The sequence below is a fragment of the Castor canadensis genome, chromosome 11 (genome assembly GCF_047511655.1).
Source record: "Castor canadensis chromosome 11, mCasCan1.hap1v2, whole genome shotgun sequence".
NCBI lineage: Eukaryota > Metazoa > Chordata > Mammalia > Rodentia > Castoridae > Castor > Castor canadensis.
The window spans coordinates 10,642,392-10,663,192 of NC_133396.1; the positions used below are offsets into that span (position 1 = coordinate 10,642,392).

The 20,801-nt window shown below is 39.1% G+C and overlaps 2 protein-coding genes across 3 annotated transcripts; one reads left to right on the top strand and one right to left on the bottom strand.

Moving 5' to 3' along the window:
• Positions 1-436: 436 nt before the first annotated feature.
• Positions 437-11,757, bottom strand: Kcnj2 (potassium inwardly rectifying channel subfamily J member 2). 2 transcript variants are annotated; one of them, XM_074045248.1, is made up of 4 exons: positions 11,723-11,757; positions 11,500-11,601; positions 5,621-5,654; positions 437-5,485 (listed from the first exon to the last, which is right to left on the bottom strand). In XM_074045248.1, the coding sequence occupies exons 3-4, from the start codon at positions 5,638-5,640 to the stop codon at positions 4,141-4,143; spliced, it is 1,365 nt and encodes a 454-aa protein (XP_073901349.1). In that variant the 5' UTR covers positions 5,641-5,654; positions 11,500-11,601; positions 11,723-11,757; the 3' UTR covers positions 437-4,140. The 2 variants fall into 2 exon arrangements, with proteins under 2 accessions (XP_073901349.1, XP_020041714.1); XM_020186125.2 differs by lacking the exons at positions 11,500-11,601; positions 11,723-11,757 and adding an exon at positions 10,626-10,847.
• LOC141414055 (uncharacterized) lies at positions 10,693-14,806 on the top strand. Its single transcript, XM_074048927.1, has 3 exons — positions 10,693-10,705; positions 10,820-11,075; positions 11,182-14,806. Exons 1-3 carry the CDS (start codon positions 10,693-10,695, stop codon positions 11,603-11,605), a joined length of 693 nt encoding a protein of 230 aa, XP_073905028.1. The 3' UTR covers positions 11,606-14,806.
• The last annotated feature ends 5,995 nt before the right edge of the window (positions 14,807-20,801 follow it).

A 20,801-nucleotide genomic window follows, 5' to 3' on the forward strand; every position in this document is an offset into this window, starting at 1 on the left:
AAGTCAGTCTCCTTAATAAGAGAATAATAATATCCTTATGTATTTTTGCAAGAATGAAATAAATGATATACAAGGTAGAACCTATATATAGTTGAAGCTCAACAGAATGTAAATATTGTTATTAGAGAATCAAAACCTAAGCCTTGTACTATTTTTTGTTAGTTTTATTTGCTAGGTTTTTTTGGGGGAATGGGGTTGGTCTTTTCTATCCTCTCTTTACTTAATCCATTCTGTCCAAAAACAAAATATGAGCTTGACTTCCTCTAACATGGATTAAACTAATCTGCCACTCCACTGCACCTGTGTGTTCAGGAAGTTTCTATAGCCCTATTCATCCAGAGTACCAAGGTTTATGTACCATTGTTTGAGAACATTTGTTCCATATCACTGCCTTTACATTGTAATCATGCAAGAGATCTGATAATTCTTACGCAAATTCATTTTCAATTTTTCATTTTTATTTAGAAATAATAAAATAAGACATAATATATAAAAATATGTACAATCCATGGTTTGTGCAGTACAATAGGAAGACTTTAGATACAAAAAAAGATGGCAAATGGGAAAATAATAACTAACACGATTGTCAAAGGCCAGAATTGTTCAACTCTCCAGAGTCCAGAGCTGCAACCTGACATTGCTAGAAAAGAAATTCTAGTTTGCTGAAGGTTGTGAGTGGGAAGGTGACTATGCAACACTTTTGTCTTATTTCCACCGAACGTTATTAAATACAGAGTGATAATGAACTCACTCTATTTTTCAAGACAATCCTTTCACCTTTATGGAGTGACTTATTATAAAACCACAGATGACATTTATGGTTTGTAAGAGGAACATGATTTGGGGGACAGAGCTCATCCAATACACATCAAGATCTGGTTGGGAGAATGGGGAAGAAAGGAAGTAAAGGAAAGAAATAATTAATAGAACAAAACAAATGCAAACAAACTTTCTCTAGGAATTTGAAAATGACTACAGTGCTATAGTGACATCCTTTAAATGTCTGATTCAAGTATACGCTTAGAGGGATAGAAAACTATTCCTTTCTCAATAACCAAAATAGAATTCACTTTGTCTACCTTGTATTTAAAAATAGAGTAACCAGGAATCTATGCCTCCCCCCAAAAATACAATGCCCTTCCAGATATGGGCAAACATTCTTTAAAAGGGAATACATCCTAAAGAAATCCAATAGGGATTTGCTTGCCATAGAGAAGCAACACGCATCTGAGAATTCAACCCCAGATATTCACGGTGAGTCCCTTCTGTCCCATTCTAGTGACAGGTGTGCACTAGTTAAGGAGACCCAGTCAATAAGGACAAATATTTTGAAGGTAAAACGCAGCCATAAATGCCATGCATTACCTGTGTCTTGGCTCTTGACAAAAACATTTAAAGCTTGTAACTATTAAAATGCTAATAACTATAAAAAGCTTTTGAATGAACAGTCCATGCTGAAATAAATAACAAAAGAACATAGCAATACGAACCTTATAAGGCTGGTAAATATTTGCTAAAACCATGCTAACCGGTAGCATATAGGTACCAGCTCTCAAAATTTGCTGCACTGAAATCATACTTTCTACAGCACTTGTTTTATCTTTACAAACTCCTATTTACATTTGGCTTTAAATATGAAAATATCTGATAAACTTTATAAAATGTACACTTTAAAAACATAGCTTCTGCAAAATTTTATTGAAAAAAAAAAACAAACAAACCTGTGCACCAGAAATTTTAGATTTTTTTTCTCTTTTTCAAAAATAAGTTGAAAGATTTCCCTCCTTCTTTCTTGCCCTGCACCCACTCCCTTTCAGATACCTCAGGTCTTTTTAAGTGGTAGCACTGTGTGTTTGGGGACCTGCTTTGTGGTCACCCCAATTCTCCATTGCATCTTCATTTAATTTACATACCACTGAATACTCTTTGGTTTGATTATTTTCCTTTACAAAACATCATTGTAGCAGCAGCTGAAGCCCTCAATACCCTCTCACTGTCAAGGGCCAAATTTTTGTCTCTTCAGTAAGTTTCTTGCCCCAATTTCTCCATCGCTTTAAACAACTTCCTAAAACCACCTTTAAATTCAGATTTACAATAAAGCATCAAATTCTTTAACATCTCTTTCTTGATTTCAATGAAAATAACACCACAGTTTTTAAACACGTCAACTTGGAAGGCTGAAAACAGCAGAAACTGTCCTATTGTTGCAGGCACTACATTCAGATATGGTTGTCCAAGAACCACAGTCCATCCCAAACATCAGTTTAAAAAATACATGATTCTAGAACAAGCTGTTTTTTAATGGCATACCAGGATATAATACCATGAGAGAGTTGATTTTGAGACTCCAATTGAAAAGTCAGTAACTAAGAATTCACAAATAGAGAACTTTAAACCCCCCCAAAAAAGTTCCATCACTCAGCTAGAGTGAGGGGCTGGGGAGGAGAGGATTGTTTCTGGGGAGTCTGGCAGCCAGCAAGAAAGACTTTTAGAAAACAATGTGTCCTTAGTAACCTGTTCTATTGCTCCACAAGAGACAATGATGAGTTCACATTAACCATGAGAGTGCACACACAGAGGGGAATGACACTTTTAGACACTTGTCTCCTTAACTTTTGATTGTGTTATATTTTTATGTCCCTCTTTGACCCTAAAATTCTGACCCATTCTCATTCCTACCTTCTGCAATAAAAAAGACAAATTTTCTCTGCCTCCTGAATACTTAAGCTAAAATCCTGCATCAAAGGGTCCTGTCCACACCTCCCTGTTCCCCCACTTTGGCATTTGCATTTCTCCTCCCCTGACACAGCATGACTCCCTCCAGAATGACCAGAGAAAAAATCTTAGGGGTCAGGTAGATAACTTTTCTAAGGTGGTGTCAAACCGGAAGTGCCCTGAGTGTGGAGGCAATGAAACTGAGCTGCAACATTTCAAATTCATTTACTTTTCATGCTGGATGGCTCCATTTAGAAGGGGCCAACAACGTTCAACCAAGATCTTATAAATTTTGGAATGTGCAAAACGGAGAAAGCCCAGAGAAATTGAGGAGCCTATCACCATTTGTTACTTTAATGCATTAGCCTGCCAGCCCTAGCTATCAGGAAAGTCAAAATGTTGATATTATGTGTATGCATATGGGAATGGGACTTCCCCTTTCCTCTTCCTTTTCCTCTTCAAATAAGCAGGGTACATGAAAGACCAAAATTTAAAAAGCACTACACTTAATAGACTCTGTGTGTTTGGTGCTTTGTTTTCTGAATAAGGTGCAAAATGAATGAATGGTTCAAGGTCTTACTGAGGTTCAAAGTCACTGTCTCTTGATTTCAAGGCAACCCATGGGGCTTAGTTTCCTTTTTAGTATAAGCGCCACTGTGCAAAAACGTGCATTATCTTTGGTATTTATTTTAGGTAGTCTAACTGAAAATTTGAAATAACCCATTAACATTAGGAAGAGAGAAAAAAAAGAAAAGAAAACCCAGAGGCTACCATTTGGCTAGTGTTACATAATGCCCTTATGCAACCAGAGGGAGATTGAAAGAGAGAGAAAGAGAGAGAGAGAGAGATCAATTCTAGCAAACAAATTACTGGCCTCAGAAAATCAGGCTCTCATTTTGGCAGTTAATAGCCAAATACTTGCTACTTTAAAACGCATCGTGAGCTTTCAACAAAGTTCAACACTGACTTTTAAATTACATAAAAGAAAAACTACACTGCAACAAAAATACAGTTTGTGTTCATGTAGTTAGCAGCTTTTTAAAAAATTAAGGCAGAGTCTTGCCTTTGCTATGCCATTAAAAACGTTCTTGTTCCCCTACCGAGAAGCATTCTGGATAAGTCAAATACACAACCAAGGCTTGCCTGCAAATTCAAGTTTTGTAAAAACACAAAACAATACATAAAAACCCATAACTTATTCTACATCATATATGTGCCATTGGGTCACACGGAGGCATGTTTAGTGCTTTACACTGATCATTGAGCTTACGGTCTTCCCTTGAAACCCTTGTGCTAGCCTTTGTCCCTTGTGGCCGCTTGCCTTGACCCACCTCTGGACCAGTACCTTGGTCTCTGTAACTGTTTCAGGCCTCTGATCAACAGATTGTGTAGTGAAGTAAATATTCCAAAGAAAGAACCAGTCAGTCATATCTCCGATTCTCGCCGTAAGGGCCTGGGCTCTAGAGGTACGCTTGCCTGGTTATGAAGGTCTATGTCACCGGGTGAGTCTGTACTTGTGCTTTCTGGGACTCCATTTTCACTGTCATCTTCCTCTTTGCTTGTGAGGGCAACTTCATTTTCATAGCAAAATGAATTAGCATTTGAGAGGATATATTTCTTTTCTGCTAAGTCCCTGGCACTACAAAGGGGAGTGTTAGGTACCTCATAAGTCTTGTGGAACCTCGAATAATCCACTTTGTAGTAATGCTTCTCTTCAAAGAGCACTGGCTCATAGCGGTGGCCCCAAAGGATCTCATTGGCCAGATAAGAGCTCCGACATTGTGTCGTCATGGCGGTGGCTTCCACCATGCCTTCCAGTATCACCACAATTTCAAAGTCTGCATTGTCAATGTCCTGTTTACTCAAGTCATATAAAGGGCTGTCTTCATCTATTTCATGGACGATAGTGATGGGGGACACCAGGAAAATCCGGTCAATTCCACTGTCAAAGCCAACATTGATGTCTATTTGATCCAGGGGGATATACTCCCCTTCTGACGTGATTCTGGATTTGAGGAGCTGTGCCCTAACATGGGCCTCCACCAAGTGACTTTTCCGAAGATTGCCCACTCGCCACATCAAACATAGCTTCCCATCTCTCATGGCAATCACAGCATTGTGACTGAAAACAAGAGTCTCATTTCTCTTCTTCGGCTTTGCCATCTTAGCCATGACTGCACCAATAATAAAGGCATCAATGATGCAGCCCACGATCGACTGAAACACCACCATGAAAACGGCGATCGGGCATTCGTCCGTGACACACCTGAAGCCGTAGCCTATGGTTGTCTGGGTCTCAATGGAGAAGAGGAAGGCAGCTGTAAAGCTGTTGACCTCGGACACACAAGCTTTGCTCTCTTTTGATGCATCTAGATCCCCATGGAGCAGAGCTATCAACCAAAACACACAGCCAAAAAAGAGCCAGGAGAGTACAAAAGCCAGACAGAAGATAACCAGCATCCACCGCCAGCGAATGTCTACACATGTGGTAAAGATGTCTGCGAGGTACCGCTGTCCCTTCTCACCCACGTTGATGAACTGTACATTGCAGTGGCCATCCTTCTTCACAAAGCGGCTCCTGCACTGTTGCCGAGTGTGGACTTTACTCTTCCCATTCCCAAAGCCATTGGCAACCGCCATGGTAGCCAACTTCATACCGTCTTCTTCCGAAGAAACAATGCTATACCGGTTGGTTCGCACACTGCCCATCGCTTCTGCCTTGGACTCCAGTGCCTCTGCTTTGGAAAACAGTCTGAGTTTTTGCAAAACCCTTTGGAGAAACAGTTTTGAATGTTCAGTGAGGACACACAAAAAAAAAAAAAAAAAAAAAAACAATGAGGAGAGATGAGTGTCTCCAGGAGCCTTGGGGTTCTACCAAGGTCTGACTATTGACATGCAAAGTTACCTCAGTAACTCAGCTGACATCCAGAGAGCTTATCCTGTAAGAAAAGAGAGAGTGTTTGTTATGAAAGAAGTCATTCTTAACAGAATTCTACTATCTAAGGTAGCATACCTATCTTAACAAAAGCAAAGAATCATATATAAAAATATTTTGCTTTGAGTTGCAGGAATTTAAATTTCTTTGTCCCCTAAAAATGTTTTATTGTTAGTTTTACTTAAAATCATTGAACATAGATGAGATATCTGTGGCAGTCATTCAATCAAAATTTCAGTTCCCATTTCCTTTACTTTTTGTCACCAATCTAGAATATTCTATTCCCTAGGTCGACCTCTCAGCTCTTATTCTCTACTTTTGCCTTTCCTATTTGCCAGGTTTTCAAGTCATTAAACAGAAGAAAGCCTTTCGGATTTTCAAGGCTTGTCACAAGCTTTTAGAACTAGGACACATCTAGAAAACATTTCATGTGAATGCAGTCTTGATATTAATTGAATTACATGTGCGTTATGGGAGAATATCCAAGCCTCTGATGACAAGGCTGACATCAGGGGCACAGACAAATTTGTCTTAGTGATAAAACTGAACAGGCAGCCCTCGGTATCCTCTGAAATGGATCCCAATTTCTGAATGCTGTCTGGGCTCTCTCCATCACTCTACACACTTGAAGCAGCCACAGTGCAGATATGCCTGGTAACATCTCTGTTAGTGCAAGTGATTCTGACTTGAAGACACAGATTTGCTCAGGGGGATAGAGAGTGATTCTGTTGCCTAGCAATGCCAGTCCTGAAATTCTCCAGAGATGGGATTGCCATGTGTAATGACAAGTTAGGAAGTAAGCACCTTTGAGCCAAAGGACCAGGTCTTTAGTGAATTGAGATAAAGCAGGAACTCGTTTCATGTGGGTCCAATGCTGTGTTCTCTCAAACAGAGACAACTTTGTAATCAAAGCAGCTCATAAATGCCAGTCAGGTTACTTTCACTTCTGTTTGCTATAGGTTCCTATGGAGAAGGCACTCATCTTCATTTAACATGAACAAACAGTAATTTTCAGTCTTCTCCTTTGCCTCATTCTCCCTTAGGTTGAAAACTATCTACTTGGCTTAACTTTCCATCTTGGCTCTAAAAACATTTTTTTTTCTCTTGACTAACAAAAGCCTAAGAAAAAGCCTAAGGTGTTTTCTTTATCAAATGTGTATTAACAAAGAGAACAGATCCCTACATCTAAAAAATAAAAGTGATCCCCAAATCCATCTCCAGTATTTAAGGGGTCAATGAGTAACACATGGAAAAGATTAGAAATTTGTTGAACTACTAATAAGGAGGACACCACTTTTACTTTCTCTCCCAAAGCCACATTAAGATTAAGCAGTTAACAGAACCACTTTCCGCCAAGCCAGCTGCAAACAAATAAAGCAAACCATTCACCCTGGTCTTTTGCATCCCTTTAAAAAACAGGCAAGGTGCATTGTGTTTGAAAACGCCTTGTTACAGTCAGTCTTTTCTCTCTCTCTACATCCAAGTTATTATGCAAGAATGTGCCCCAACACATTTTTCCTGAGATTAGTCATCTGTGAAAATTGCAATGTGTGTTACATTTTGGCAGCTTTTGACACCTAAATGATGCCCCATTTGAAAGTGCCTTTGAATTACTTTATAAAAAAAGGTACTGTGCCTTCCCAACCTTCCACCTGCTTCAATGTTTTGTCTGCTTCCCTATGAAGTTTGGACTTGGACAAAAGAAAAAAGCATCATATTCCTTAGGGTTCTAGACCCTGAACATGGAATGATTTTTTTTCTTTTTAAACAGTGATTTCAGCTTATTTGGCTCACATGAAATTGTCAAGCATTTTTACACAAAGACAGAGATAGCAGCATAATGCCAAATGCAGGTGTACTTTTCCAATAAAGGGGAAAAGAGCCTCATTTAAGAAGTGCTTTTATCTTTGGATTCTGATTGACATTAGAATATTTTATTATAAGCTGACACCAAGAAATTCCCTTTTCATGATTCAAAACAATCCTTCCGTCTGAGTTACTCTTAGAGGCCATGAGTAGACAGTCTCAAATTTCTTTCTGACTTATTTCTGCACTCCTTCCAGATTAAAACATAACAACCGTATAAAATCTAAAGGCTGAATTATGACTTTCCAAAAATCTTGATCCCAGGACATATGTTTGAATTCCACAAATCACACAATACCAACTTCCTATGAATAGCCTTCCCCATTTAGGACATTGAAAATAGCCTGTATTGAGTGACTATTATTGTCTTATTTCCATGGCTAATGACAGAATTCGTTCCACATGTAGGCATCATTTAGTAATTTTACCCTTTCTTCCTGGAAAGGGAAAAAGGTTTGCTGTTGTTGTTGTCAATGTTACTTTTGACAAAATGGAAACTTTTGTCATTTCAAATAGATATGTCCCCAAACACATTTATGTGTGTCTATGTGTGCACCCACATTACGTGTATTCAGACTGTTGAGCTGTTACATAGCAAATGTCTAGAACCTTCTAAATTCACCACAGAGACTGCCTTTACTGTTAAAGTGCTCACATGTCTGAGTGGTTTTGGGCAAGCAAAAAATTTCCTTGCCTACTCTTCTCTCGTTGGAAATCACCAATTCATGAGCATCTGGGAAAAGCTTTCATTACAAAAAAAAAAATCAGGCTTTCTTGCAACTTCATTCTGAATAGTGTTCTGAGGAACAATAAATCAGCAATACATGAGAACACTAAACGGTCTGACTTCTTGACGGCTACAGCTCTAGAGAATGACAGTTGGTTTGGTGAACAATCTGTAAATCCCCCCTTCAGCCCAAATAATTAAGAAGCTGTCGGTAAAGTCAATGGATACAAATACTCATTTTACCCAGGCTACAACCAATGATATAGAAAGTATTTCTGGGAAATTGAGAGGCTGCATGTGGTACTGTTCATATTAAGACTATTTATAGGCTGAGCCAAAATTAAGCATAAGCAATGGAAAAAATAGTTCAGCGCTTCAATCTTAGGTAGATAAGAAAGGAGAGAGAACTATGGATAAGTACAAGGTCAAGGAGATCACATGATAAAAATGGGGGAATCTAAGTCATTTTTAATATATAGGAATTATTTCCACTAGGACATATAAAAACTAGAAAAAGGTAATCAGGAGGAGTAAATTAGGATAACTATATTCCATAATATATATGGTCATCACGTGCAACAAAGACGAAAGTTTCTGACTAAAGATGGGACGTAGCGAAAGAGAATGTGCTGGATGAGAGAGGTCTGCTAATGAGTGTTTAGAGCAGCTATTCTAGTCCCCTGCTGACGCCACACTCAGCAGCCTGAGTGTGCCCTGGACACAAGTTGCTACGTGAGCCCAACTGCTCTCAAAGCAACCTCTATGAACCTCAGTAAACAGAAAGGAGGAGGGGAAAGTGGGAAGGGGAGGGGGGACACCCATTTATCTACATGAGCACTGTCTCTAACATTATGCTCAACAATGCATGTAGTACTGTTCAGCATTTGCATATGTTTGAAAGACACACATTTGAAAAACGAAAATACATACTTTAAAATTTTAAAGTGGTCAAACTGTTCAGGTAAAGATGTGGTCAATCTTTCATGTTACTCAAAAGTCATACAAGGACTCTTCAGCTAGAGAGTCTGAAGGATGTAGAAAGACTGTGTTCTTAAAAATGCAAATTCCCAAAGGTGTAAAACACATTTCTTATGGATACCATACCATAAAAAAATGCTACCAAAATATGAGGGAGAGGGGAAGAACGCAGTGACATGACCTTGACCCCCAACTCTCACCCCTCCCATCATACGTGAAGTAACATCTCTTTCCTTCTGAGATTCAAGATTTTTCTGAATCATGACAAATACAAATAAATAAACCACTTGGAAGTGAGCAGGGAGAAGTTACCAAGTGTAAAGGTTATGCACAGCTGTGATTAGTGAGAGGAAATTTGACAGCATACTGATGAATGTGAAGACAAAACAAGGTAAAAGACAATATGCATTTATTGCACGTCCAGAACAGGTTTCAGACAACTTATTTCCTAACAGGTACATTCTGAGTTTATGGAAATCTCCAGAATCCAGAGTCTCATCCTAGAGATCATACTACTGCTACTGATAGACTTGCCCAGACAGACATTGAACTACCTTCTTCCTATCTCTATTTTTTTCAATTGTCATGATGAATCGGTGTTATGATGCAATCATTTTGCAGAATCATGTCGTTTTGAGCTTTGCTTCCCCAAAACCAACCTGTCTTTAAGAGAGGCATTTATACCATTATTACTAAGAATAACAGAGTGCTTAAGAGCAGAGTGATATATGATGTGAAAGTTTTGTGGTTTGTCAGGCTCAAATCCAACTCGGGATCCTGCTCTCTTTCCCCAGCAAGTCAACTTTGAGATGTTCACCGTTTGGAACTCGAAGTTATACTTGAAGCAAGGACCACAAAGAAAAACAAAAAGAGAGGGGGGTGGGAAACCCAAAAAAACAGACAGCAAGAATCGAGAGTAAGTGCTAAGTTCCAAGGTTTGTCAAGGTCTGAGAACAAGAACAAAACTGGAGCTGCACCTTCACTCCCCAACCACTTATTTATTTATTTATTTATTTATTTATTTTGCTTTCCCTTTTTTTCCTCCCCTGAGAGGGAGAATCGAACACAGACTCGCCCTTGCCTCTAAACCCAGTATCTCGCTACAGCTGGTGCATTGGAAGTTATGAGCACAAACAGATGCTGCAGAGAAATCTGTTTCTATTGCTCAACTGTTCCAAGCATGTCTCAGTATTTTTAGCTCTGAAGATGTTCTGGAGAGCACACAAACTCTATAGGCATGAGCTGGGACTCTGAAGCGTGGGGGATTGCTTCCAGCAGTATGACAGCTGGGCACCTCTGGAACAGCGGGGCAGGATAGGGTAGGGGACGGTGGCCCGAGTCCATTCCCCAGGACACACAGACAGCAAGAGAGAAGGAGGGAAAAAAACACTCAGCAGCCCTTACCTGTTGCTGGCACAGGAGCATGGGGACATGGAGTGGAAGTGGGGGACACAGAAGCATGTAAGATCCAATGGTTTGTAAAAGTGAGTGAGCCGAAGCGAATGAGAATCCCCAAGACCCAGCTTTGCCGGCGCCGGGCAGGGCTGCAGGCTGGCCAGGGCTCCAGTGCACTCTGCGATATCCTGGGCTCTTTTGAGGCGGTGCATGTGATACCGGCCCTTGTGGCTCCGCCCCCCTGGCGGCAGCCAGCCAATCGCAGAGTGCCTGGCTGCGCGGCCGGCCCCGGGAACAGCGGCGGGGAGGGGAGGGCGCTACACCCGCCACCCCAGGCGCTGCCAGCGCGGGGAACCTGCGGCCGCTTCCTCCCCCCTCCCCCCTCCGATCTGGGTCGTGGAGTCTCGGGCCAGGGCTGGGGAAGAGGAAGTCGCGGCCCAGCTGGGACAGCAGCAGCAGGTGGGAAGCTTCGCGACCGGGCTTTTGCGGCTGCCTAATTGCAGCCTGGCTTTGAGCAAAGCTTCCGACCCTTCTTTGAGCCCTGCACGTCCCGGTTTCTCTCCAGGGTGGCAGCTGTGCATTGCCTGCTCTTCCTAGTGCCAGAGAGGTGCCAGTGCCAAGGCGAGATGTTGGTGGCAGGGAAGGACTGTATGTTCTGCCTAGGCGAGTATCCCTGTCCCCTAATCTCCCACCCAGAGCCCCCTGACCCCAGAGCCCCCTCCCCTCAACCTAATCTGCAGCGCACGGAGCAGCTGTCTGTCAATCAAATAGCGACAGGCACCGGGATCGGCGCGCAGAACCCGGCAAGATCCAGACGCGCTCAGTGCAGCCAGTGCGTGCTTGTCTGTTTGCCTCTCTCTTCTCCCGACGGTTGGGGACTTACTGACAAAGAACCCAGACTTCTCCGGAGGGTGAAGCACTCATCTCTCGCGCCTTGTCCGCCCTCAAGCTCCTTCTCCACCACCGCCTGGCACGCTGTGCTGATCTAAAATCAGAACAATTAGGGAGTAATGAATTCTATGGAACAGCAACTCCTACACTCTGCTCTGCCCTCGCACCAGCGCCTCCCAGCCCTGGTTCCCAGCAACCAGAAAGAGTATGCAGACCCTTTAAAAAGCCAGCCTCAGTGAGACCCGGGTCTGGATCCTGCAAGCTGTATAAATCAATCCTGTGCGCGTGTGGAAAGCATAATATCTCTGACTGCTTTGGTCCGGTAACGAAGTTTTGCTCTTAAAGGATTCGCTGTATTTAGGAGTCTTTTTTCTTCCACGCTGAGTTTGCAATCCCTGGGTGTTTTTTTTTTTTTTTCTTCTTTTTTTTTTTAATGTTTATTTGCTCCAGGCAGTACATGCGTCTCTCGTGCAATTTATTTATTAAGTCACCAAACTCCAACAAAGTAGCTCGGATTCTGGAAGTACAGCCAGGGTGGGTTTTCCCCGTGTAGGAGGAGGTGAAACTGACTATGCAAGAGAGGGTTATTTCTGCGCGGGTACCCACCTCCGAGTCGCATATCCTCACGTGGCCCCTAGGAGGTGCTAGTGAAATATGCTTAGGTCTTCAGACCTGTCCTTAATCCTTCCTTTCCAAGTGTGTGCCTCTTTTCCTAGCACTGATAAAGACACTTAAATTAACAGGGTGGGAATAGGTCATGAACGCGCTGTGACTGTTTAGATAGCCAAATGGCCTTTGCTGTTCCAATTCATTGTTGGGATTATGTAGTACACCAAGCCCTTTTATTAACCCTGTTGCCTTATAAAGTCTTGTACGTGGGAATACTGTCTCACACAAGGGAGGGCTACGTGAACAGTTTTTAAGTCATGTATCACTTATAAACAGCTTGAATTAAATCTATAAAGAAAATGAATGTATAAGAACCCAGGCGGTAGCCCAAAGCTAAAGGAACCTGGAGACAGACAAATTAACTCTGTATTAGCCAAAGAATAGAGAATGAGTTTATGGTTCACTCCACTTTAATAGGCTTCTTCAGAATGTTCTTTCTTTTGGATTTCTTCTAAAAAAAAAAAAAAAGACAGACTGGAAATGAAATTAATCCTTAAGGCCGAATGGAAAAAAGGAAATTAATCCTTTCTGTATTTTCTCTTCTGTGTTATGATTTGATCAGTTGCATCTGTAGACAGTTAAGAATTTCCCAAACCATATCAATTAAGAGAGGAAACACTTTTTTTTTTCAGGTAATGAAGTCCATTTGAGAATCAGTCACCCAGAAAAGAACAGCATTTTTCTGAAACTTGGGTGGAAATTGTTTTAATAGTCTACTGTAAGTAAAATGAATCTAGCACAGGCCAAAACAGCTTCGTATGATACTAAAATCATTAAAGAAATAAACATAACGTTCTAAGATTATGTATGGCTATCTATATGCAGCTAGAAGGGGCCTTAATAATAAAAGTATCTCAGTCTTTCTCATCGACCATCAGCACCACCTTAACACTCATCTCTATGGACCAAATGATGCACAGCAAGTCTTCTAGCTTAAAGGAGAACATTTGAGAAAAGCTAATGCTTTGAATAAGCAGCTTCTCTGTATAGAATATTTACCTTTTTTAGCTAAATAGTGTAAAGATTGAATTTTGTAACTAAAACTTTATAAGTGTATGGTAGCATTGCATAGCTCCATTACTGCATTTTTAAAATGAAAAATATATAAGTGCATTTTAATTAATACATGGCTTTTCTCCCTGTCCCTTTTAGGATAATTCTTGTGTGCCAAAGCATTAGGGCTTGGGTAAATATGCTTTTTTGGAGTGATGTGCGATACAGATTTTTCTAGTCAGTCTATCTTTTTTTGGCTGAGTCAGGCCTATTTAGTAAAATTCCCCATTAGAATTTTGGACATCATTGCAGTTGGGTGTTGGGATCCATCTGTGGATTAAATTTTTCCGAGGAAATGACAGTTATGCTCCTACTGATTCCCTCCACCTATAATATTAGCAGCAAATATTAGTCACAATCTGGATCCACAGGCGGATTGTGAATCTTGTGTGACACAGAGGGTGATTGTTTCACTGGGAGCACAAACCTTTTCTTTGCACTATAAAAGGTTCCCAACAATTAGACATATTTTAAGACTTCCACCCTGGGGACCAGGTATAACCTTCACCTGTATATATACAATTCACATTAACAGTAACAAGAAATGAAAATCTCCTGGCATTTGCATCCACTTCCGAATCCTCTGAGTAATAATCAATAGGAATAAGGAATAAATAAATCATCACTGTGGCTTGAAAGGTAGACAGGATATGTTTGCAATCTTCTGCTCTAAGGAGAAGCTACCTAATATGATATTTGAAAACATTGAAGGTAATCTTCTCCATTGGAAAACAGCTTTGGTTTTAAAAATTACACAATGTCACTTACTGCGCTAGCAATATTTAATCTCCTTATTAGATCCAATGCACATAATTGCTGGGTAACTACTTTGTACTTTAGCTATATGGTAGGTGATATGGGAGACAGGAAAACCCTGGAAGAAACAGTTTCTTGTCCTGTGGAGTTTAAAATTTTGCTTGAGAAGACTAACAATATATATGTAGGATATTTAAATTACCAAATGCTGGAAGATTTAATATGCATGACTTATTACCATATGTAGTAGTGTTAAGGATACTGAGAACATGCCAGAAGAAAAAATTGTCTCCTCATTCAGTTAATGTTCTGAAGGACCCATTATGTCCAGATCTTTCTATACAGTCATGTGTGTAAATTATAAGCTGCTTTTAGGAATGTCATTTTCGTACTGAGTGCCTCTGTCTACACTGACGCACTAAAGCAATGGAATGATTTATTCCACAAGCTTTGTTTGCATCACTAACACTAATGTTGCCATTTCTATCTGGCATACCTTGGAAAGCAGCATCTTACACAATAGCTTTTCTAAATGATTGAAATTTGGGCAGAAATTACTCTCCAAATTATTATATCTAGCTCTCTGATCACACTTGTAGCCCTATGTATCTATTTGTAGCATTGTATATTTTGCTCCTTTCATACAATTAAATATATTTTTATATTTGTTTGTGCATACCAATGATAGAGTTTTCAAAACCCAGTGCTATCTTGTTCTTATCTTTGTATCCTCATCACCTTGTACTTGACCCGGTACATAAATCCGTCTCCATAAATGTCAACTGAACAATGAAATAAAAAGAACAATATTTTTAATATAACAGGACTTGCATCATGACTCAGTGTTATAGTTTGACTGTGAAATGTCCCTCACAGGCTCATGTGTTGAATGCTTGGTCCCCAGCTGGTGATGCTACTTTGGGAGGTTCTGTTATGAGATGGGGAGGTGAGGAGATTGAAGGAAGTAGGTCTCTGGGTCTTCAACACAGGCCCTATGGATTGAAACCTCTGAAACCATGAACTACAATAAATTTTTCCCCCTTTAAGTTGTTTTCGGTCAGGTATTTTGTCACAGCAATGAAAAGTCTGACTAATACACACAAAATGAGTATAATAAAAATAAGCTATATCAATTTTCCCTGCAATCCATTAAGTCTATCAGAGTACAGTGGAGTCATTTCTCCTACATTAAATGATGCTGAACTAAACGTATGGAACCCTTTTTCTTGTTCTTCTTTCTCCATCACTGTGAGCCTTCACTTCACATTTTTTTCTTCTTATAATGTGTTTTGAATCTGTCAGGTTGTCACCACCCTCTATCTAATTTTTTTTGGTCTAATCTGCACTGGGCTAAGAAATTATGTAACCAAGGTTGTTAAAAATATATGTAATGTAAAAGCAAATATGATATAACACTTTCAAAGATTTGTGTTTTTTAAATAGTAGGAACAGATGCTAGATTTGAAATTATCTTCTCTTGGTCAGTTTTTTTTGGGGGGGGTAAAAAAGCTTCAGGATATGGATGATGGCATCTATTTTAGCTTTGCAGAGCACTTAAATGCCTTGGTCCTTATAGTTACTGTGTCAGGAATAGTTGAGGAAGGTATGAGTAAGGTCATACCTTTGTGTTTGCAACTACTTAGATATTTATATGTATACCTACAACAAAATCACACTATTCAGTGAATATTTTAGTGCTTACTGTGTTCACTTATTATGACCTTTATTTTTCATCAAATAATAATATGTGGGTCTGTTCTTTTAGAAGTTCACACTTCTAGAGCACACAGGTTATTATTTAGTAAATTACCTCTTTTGTCATTTATCTCATGTGAGTGAGACAATTACACTTTGCAAATACCATGTAAGGCTAGACCTTACATTACTGTTTCTTAACACAGTGATTATAATGATGGTTTCATCTGTGTTATCTGTGTTGGGTTAGTTCTTTCAAGGGTAATGAGCCCTACAGACTCAGTTCATGCTCTGTAACCAGGGATGGCAGCTTCTTGGACCAGATAGTACTGCCATAAACCCAGGTCATTGGTTAGGAGAGGAGCCAGCTGAGAAAAATACATATTCTTCCACAGTCATCACTGCCAGTGGGGAAAGGCAAGACTTACTACTGGAGGCTCAGTAGTGTCAACACTTAATAATAGTGATGAAATATTAATAAGAAGCCAAAGGTATTGAGGGCTTCCCAAGAAACAAACACTGCCCAGGCAGACCATACTACACTGTGTCTCTGTATTGCCTAGACATTTACATTGGGAATTAATGAGAAGGAAGGAGGAGGGTAGGAAAGAAAGAGGCAGGAGGAGATGAGAAAACATTCCCTGGAGATGATTGATTGTAAGAGAAACACAAATACCCTCAGTAGCCTACCTCCAGCATCCACAGCCCCCTCTCTAACTCAGTGAGAAGTGCTTTCCAGTAAGTTGTGCTACACTTAGCAACTGAATGCAATGTTTAAACACCTTGTAAGACTGTCTCTGTGCTTTCGTAGTACCTATTGGAAGACCATGAGACTCAGGCAACTTAGTTTTTTCCAAAACTAACAACAATAACAATGAGAAGAGCAGAGACTTCACACAATCAAAGCTAGTCATTGTTGTAGATATTTAAGGAATGTGCTATAGGCTACAAAGAAAATGTAAAATGTACTTGAGGAAGGTCAACAACACCTATGATACTTTTGAAGGAAAGGCACAAATTTGGGGATCTGGGCTTTGGCAGTTTCTCCCCCACTTTTTTTATAAAATGCATTTTAGTTCTTTTTATTTAACAATAGATGTATGTTCATCATGGAGAATGTAAAAGCATCTTAAAACGTAGAAGTATGTGAGAAAATTAGGAAATGAATCTGTATTTCCATCTTTGGGAGATTTGCTTTGGCAAATCTCTCCCAGTTTTCCTATATTTCTGCTTCTATTTCTATGTCATTTATGTTGTGCAATTGTGTCATACTTTTTGATGCAAGAGCATCATATTTTTATGTTTATCTAAACATTTTCTGTGCAATTAAAATAATTTGAAGGTGTAGACTTTAATGACCACATATACCTCCTGTTCATAACACGTGAGTAATAACCACCTATCTTCATATCATCATGTTCATTTTTGGTTTTCTCTCATACAGATATACTAACTGCCCCTGTTATGTTTAACTTTTTTTTTTAAGTATTTCCTTAAAATATATTTCTAGATGTGGAAATAGTAGATCAAAGATTTTGAACTCTTAAAGCTTTTTCTTAATTGCAATTCTTTCACATCAACTCTCCACATACTGAGTTCTGAGGATGTTCTAAATTGTATGACTTTGGTGATTTTTCTCAATCAGGTGAGGCTGACATTTGGGATACCCTGGTATATGTTTGCAACTTTAATCTGTCACTTGCTACCTGTGAAAGATTATCATAGTGATCAAATATCATGTACATAGGAAGAGAGTGTTGGTGTATGTACACCTATAATCACAGCTACCTGAGAGGCACAGATAGGCAGATTAAGGTTCAAGGCCAACAAGGGAAAAAGCATGAGACCCTATCTGAAAAGCAAACAAAAAGCAAAAAGGGATGGAGTCATGGCTCAAGCGGAGGTCCTGAGTTCAAAACCCAGTATGGCAAAAAATAAATCATCTATGTAAAATTCCTGAGACATAATGACCACCTAAACAATGGCATTTATTTATACAACTTGTGCTGTCACTGCTTTTGAAAATCATAAAGTCAGGGAAAATAAATTAGTTGGCAGAAAAGCCATATATACAGTAAATATTCAAATAACAAAGAAATATATTTCAGTTCCTGGTTAAGTGCTGCAAACACAAATGAAGAGGCAAGTATCTGAGACACTTGGGAACACCAAGATATCTGGAAGTGCAACTTGACATTAAGCCAAAGGAAAAAAAAAGTATATTTTCCAGCTGATGTTCTATATTTGAATACATTTATGAATTTCTTAAAGCAACATTAAGATTGAACATTGAATCTGGGTCAGCTTTTAGACTCTTAAAACAAGGCTGATGAGTTATCACTTTATTCTTTACACAGGGAAAGATCTACAGATATGCCAGGAGAAGGATAAGAAATGCAGGAAGAGCCATTGGAACAATAATCAGACTGGCATGTCTTAGTCCCTTGCCTCTGGCTATAACCCTACCTTGTTATCTTTCCTTCTGTTTTTTTTTTTTTTTTAATACCAAGAGATATAGAAATCCTATTCCAGTAAATCTCCCCATGGGAATGGAGGATGTAGATGTAAGTTATAAGCTTGCTGGTTCCAAAGCCAGTATCTCCTCCTCTGCCTTCTGCAGAGTATAACTTTTCACAACATCTCTACTTGGACAATTTAGAAACCTAGAAGAACAAGACCTGAATTTTTCATAACCACTTACTAATTCACCCTAAATTATTTCTTCCCTGACTTTAAAATACATACAGCTTGGTTTTATGTTCTTTATACAGTCCCTAACTCCAAATGTTAGGCTCAAGTTTGACTCTTCCCTGTGGGAGAGTTTCTCCCATTTAAAAAACAAATTTGGATTTGGTTTATTTTTCCTCTTATTATTAACCAGTGGCCATTTTATTGGCACATATCCTCCACTGATGCTTAATTCCAGTTTTTTTTTGGTAACTTTATGTTCTAATATGCAAGGCCTTGTGTATAAGGTACAAATAAGTAAAACTTGTAAACTTTATTTTGCACTTTATTTTAAAGTATAACTTTATTTTGCACCTATGCAAAAATAAAATGCTGTACCCAACTACCACCAATACCATTGGTAATGAATAATATCAGAAGATTGCATGATTATTCAGAGAAAATACGAATAATGTCATTATTCATTTTATTGGTGCTTAGATATTTTATTGTACTCATTAGGATCAAATCCAGATTTTGTTTTTCTGTTATATTTGGATTTGACCTTGGTCCATTCCATTGAAAGTTTTAGTAAAATTCACAAGTTGTGAGCATGAATGAGTATTTTAGAAATTGTTTCTAAGGTTTGCAATAAAGCCTGAATTTATAACACTGAGTTAAATGCTGTCAACAGTATCTCAGCACCTGATCTTTTTATCAGTAAAGATCTCATTTCAAAATTTGTACATATACAGAAGTTTATCCTTTTGTATGGTGCATAACTGAGTCACTGACTTACAGCAAGGCAGGAACTAAGACTATAAATAAAGTCTTTTCTGCGATCTGACTGCCACTTCCCTGCATGTAAACTGAAATACATGCAGACACACTGTGACTCTTAATTTGGCAAATGAAAATCAATTAAGAGTGATAGCTTTCACATCTATGAAATTAAACGTTGTTTGTGTGTTAACACATGCAGAAAAAATCCTGGAAAAATAATGATATATTTCCCACTTTAGCAAAGGTCAAACTCCAAAACTATTGCTTTTACTGTAGATTATTTTTATATAAAAATATGATGCTTATTACAAATTAAGAAAGAAATATACAATTAATTGGCAGAAAACAAATAAGCAAGTGCACACACACACACACACACACACACACACACACACACGGAGTTTGATCTGTTGACCCTGCAATGATACATCCAAACTCTCATGAGAGCTCAGTTTTGATTTGCAGTTATGTGCCCTGACAGAAAAGCTGTGGTCAGCTCTACGATTCCCTTTCTCAATAACTTGGCTTCATGCTTCTGATTTTATGATGCTATAAGTCCAAGTGACATTTCACGATTTACAATTTAAGAAGGCATCTACTCACCCATTGCACACACATTTCTTAGGCATTGAAAATATGAAAAACTCAAAATACATATTGGCAACTCTCTCAGAATTTTTGGAAAGTAGAATATACCCTATAAAGCTCTAAAACTAAACAGCTTTAACATTTTACTAAACACAAGCTAAGGCCCGATAACTTCAGCAGTCCCTTTGGAGTAAAAGTCCATAAATAATCTGAACATCTACCTGGTCACAGCATCATTTAGCACAGCAGGCTTGGTCACCAACACCTTATCCACGGTTTCAAAATCCAGGCAGTAAAATGGAAACTTAAGCAACTCAACCTTAAACCCAGTCTCAAAATGAATTAGTGTTCTTCCCTAAGTGAATTATGTACAGAAATTAGTTTACTACTTCCTATGTTCTATCTTCTTTCCTCATGCATTCACTGCTTGTCTCTGTTCACATATCCTCTCTATGGTCCATACATTATTTCAAGTCCTAGAAAAAGGGAATTAGGTCTTAAATATAGCTGGTGAGCCAGGTGGAGCTCTCTGAATTATATTACTACCATAATTTAGCACTTAGTTCATCTCTGGAACTGCAGCTCAAGACCTGCACGATTATAGCGCCACAGGCTCTATTCAAAAACATCACATATCAGAAAAGCACCAGGTATACACGATACCATAAAACCCAGCCAGACCCACAGGATGAGAGAGTCCAGTTGAAAAAAAGATGCTTTTGTAATCATTTCTTCATAATGAAAAATAATTCTCGGCAAGTTGACTTACAAGCAAGGACATAAAAAGGAAAAAAAACAAGAAAAGAATGAAATGAAAAAGAAAGAACATCAGTCATTGACAGTTTTCTGCTGGCTCCTGACCCTTTCCAGCTCTCCTCAGAAGGCAGCCAGACCTGCAGCCCATTTTCAGCAACTCAGGAACTGGCGAGTGCTTCTATAAAATACTTTATCCCTAAAGCCACTGAAGACCATCTAAGACCAAAATCGGTTTTTCTCACAGGAGAGTTTAAGAGATTCTATGAATTCACATGTGAGGAGAGTTTCATAATTTCCTTTCTGCAGATTACCAGGGTAGTAATTTCT

Coding starts and splice junctions, on each gene's coding strand:
- LOC141414055 (XM_074048927.1), top strand. Junction 11,076..11,181: donor AGCTGGGACAGCAGCAGCAG/GTGGGAAGCTTC, acceptor GTTTCTCTCCAG/GGTGGCAGCTGTGCATTGCC.
- Kcnj2 (XM_074045248.1), bottom strand. CDS start 5,640: ATGTCAGCTGAGTTACTGAG. Junction 5,486..5,620: donor ATGTCAGCTGAGTTACTGAG/GTAACTTTGCAT, acceptor GTTTCTCCAAAG/GGTTTTGCAAAAACTCAGAC.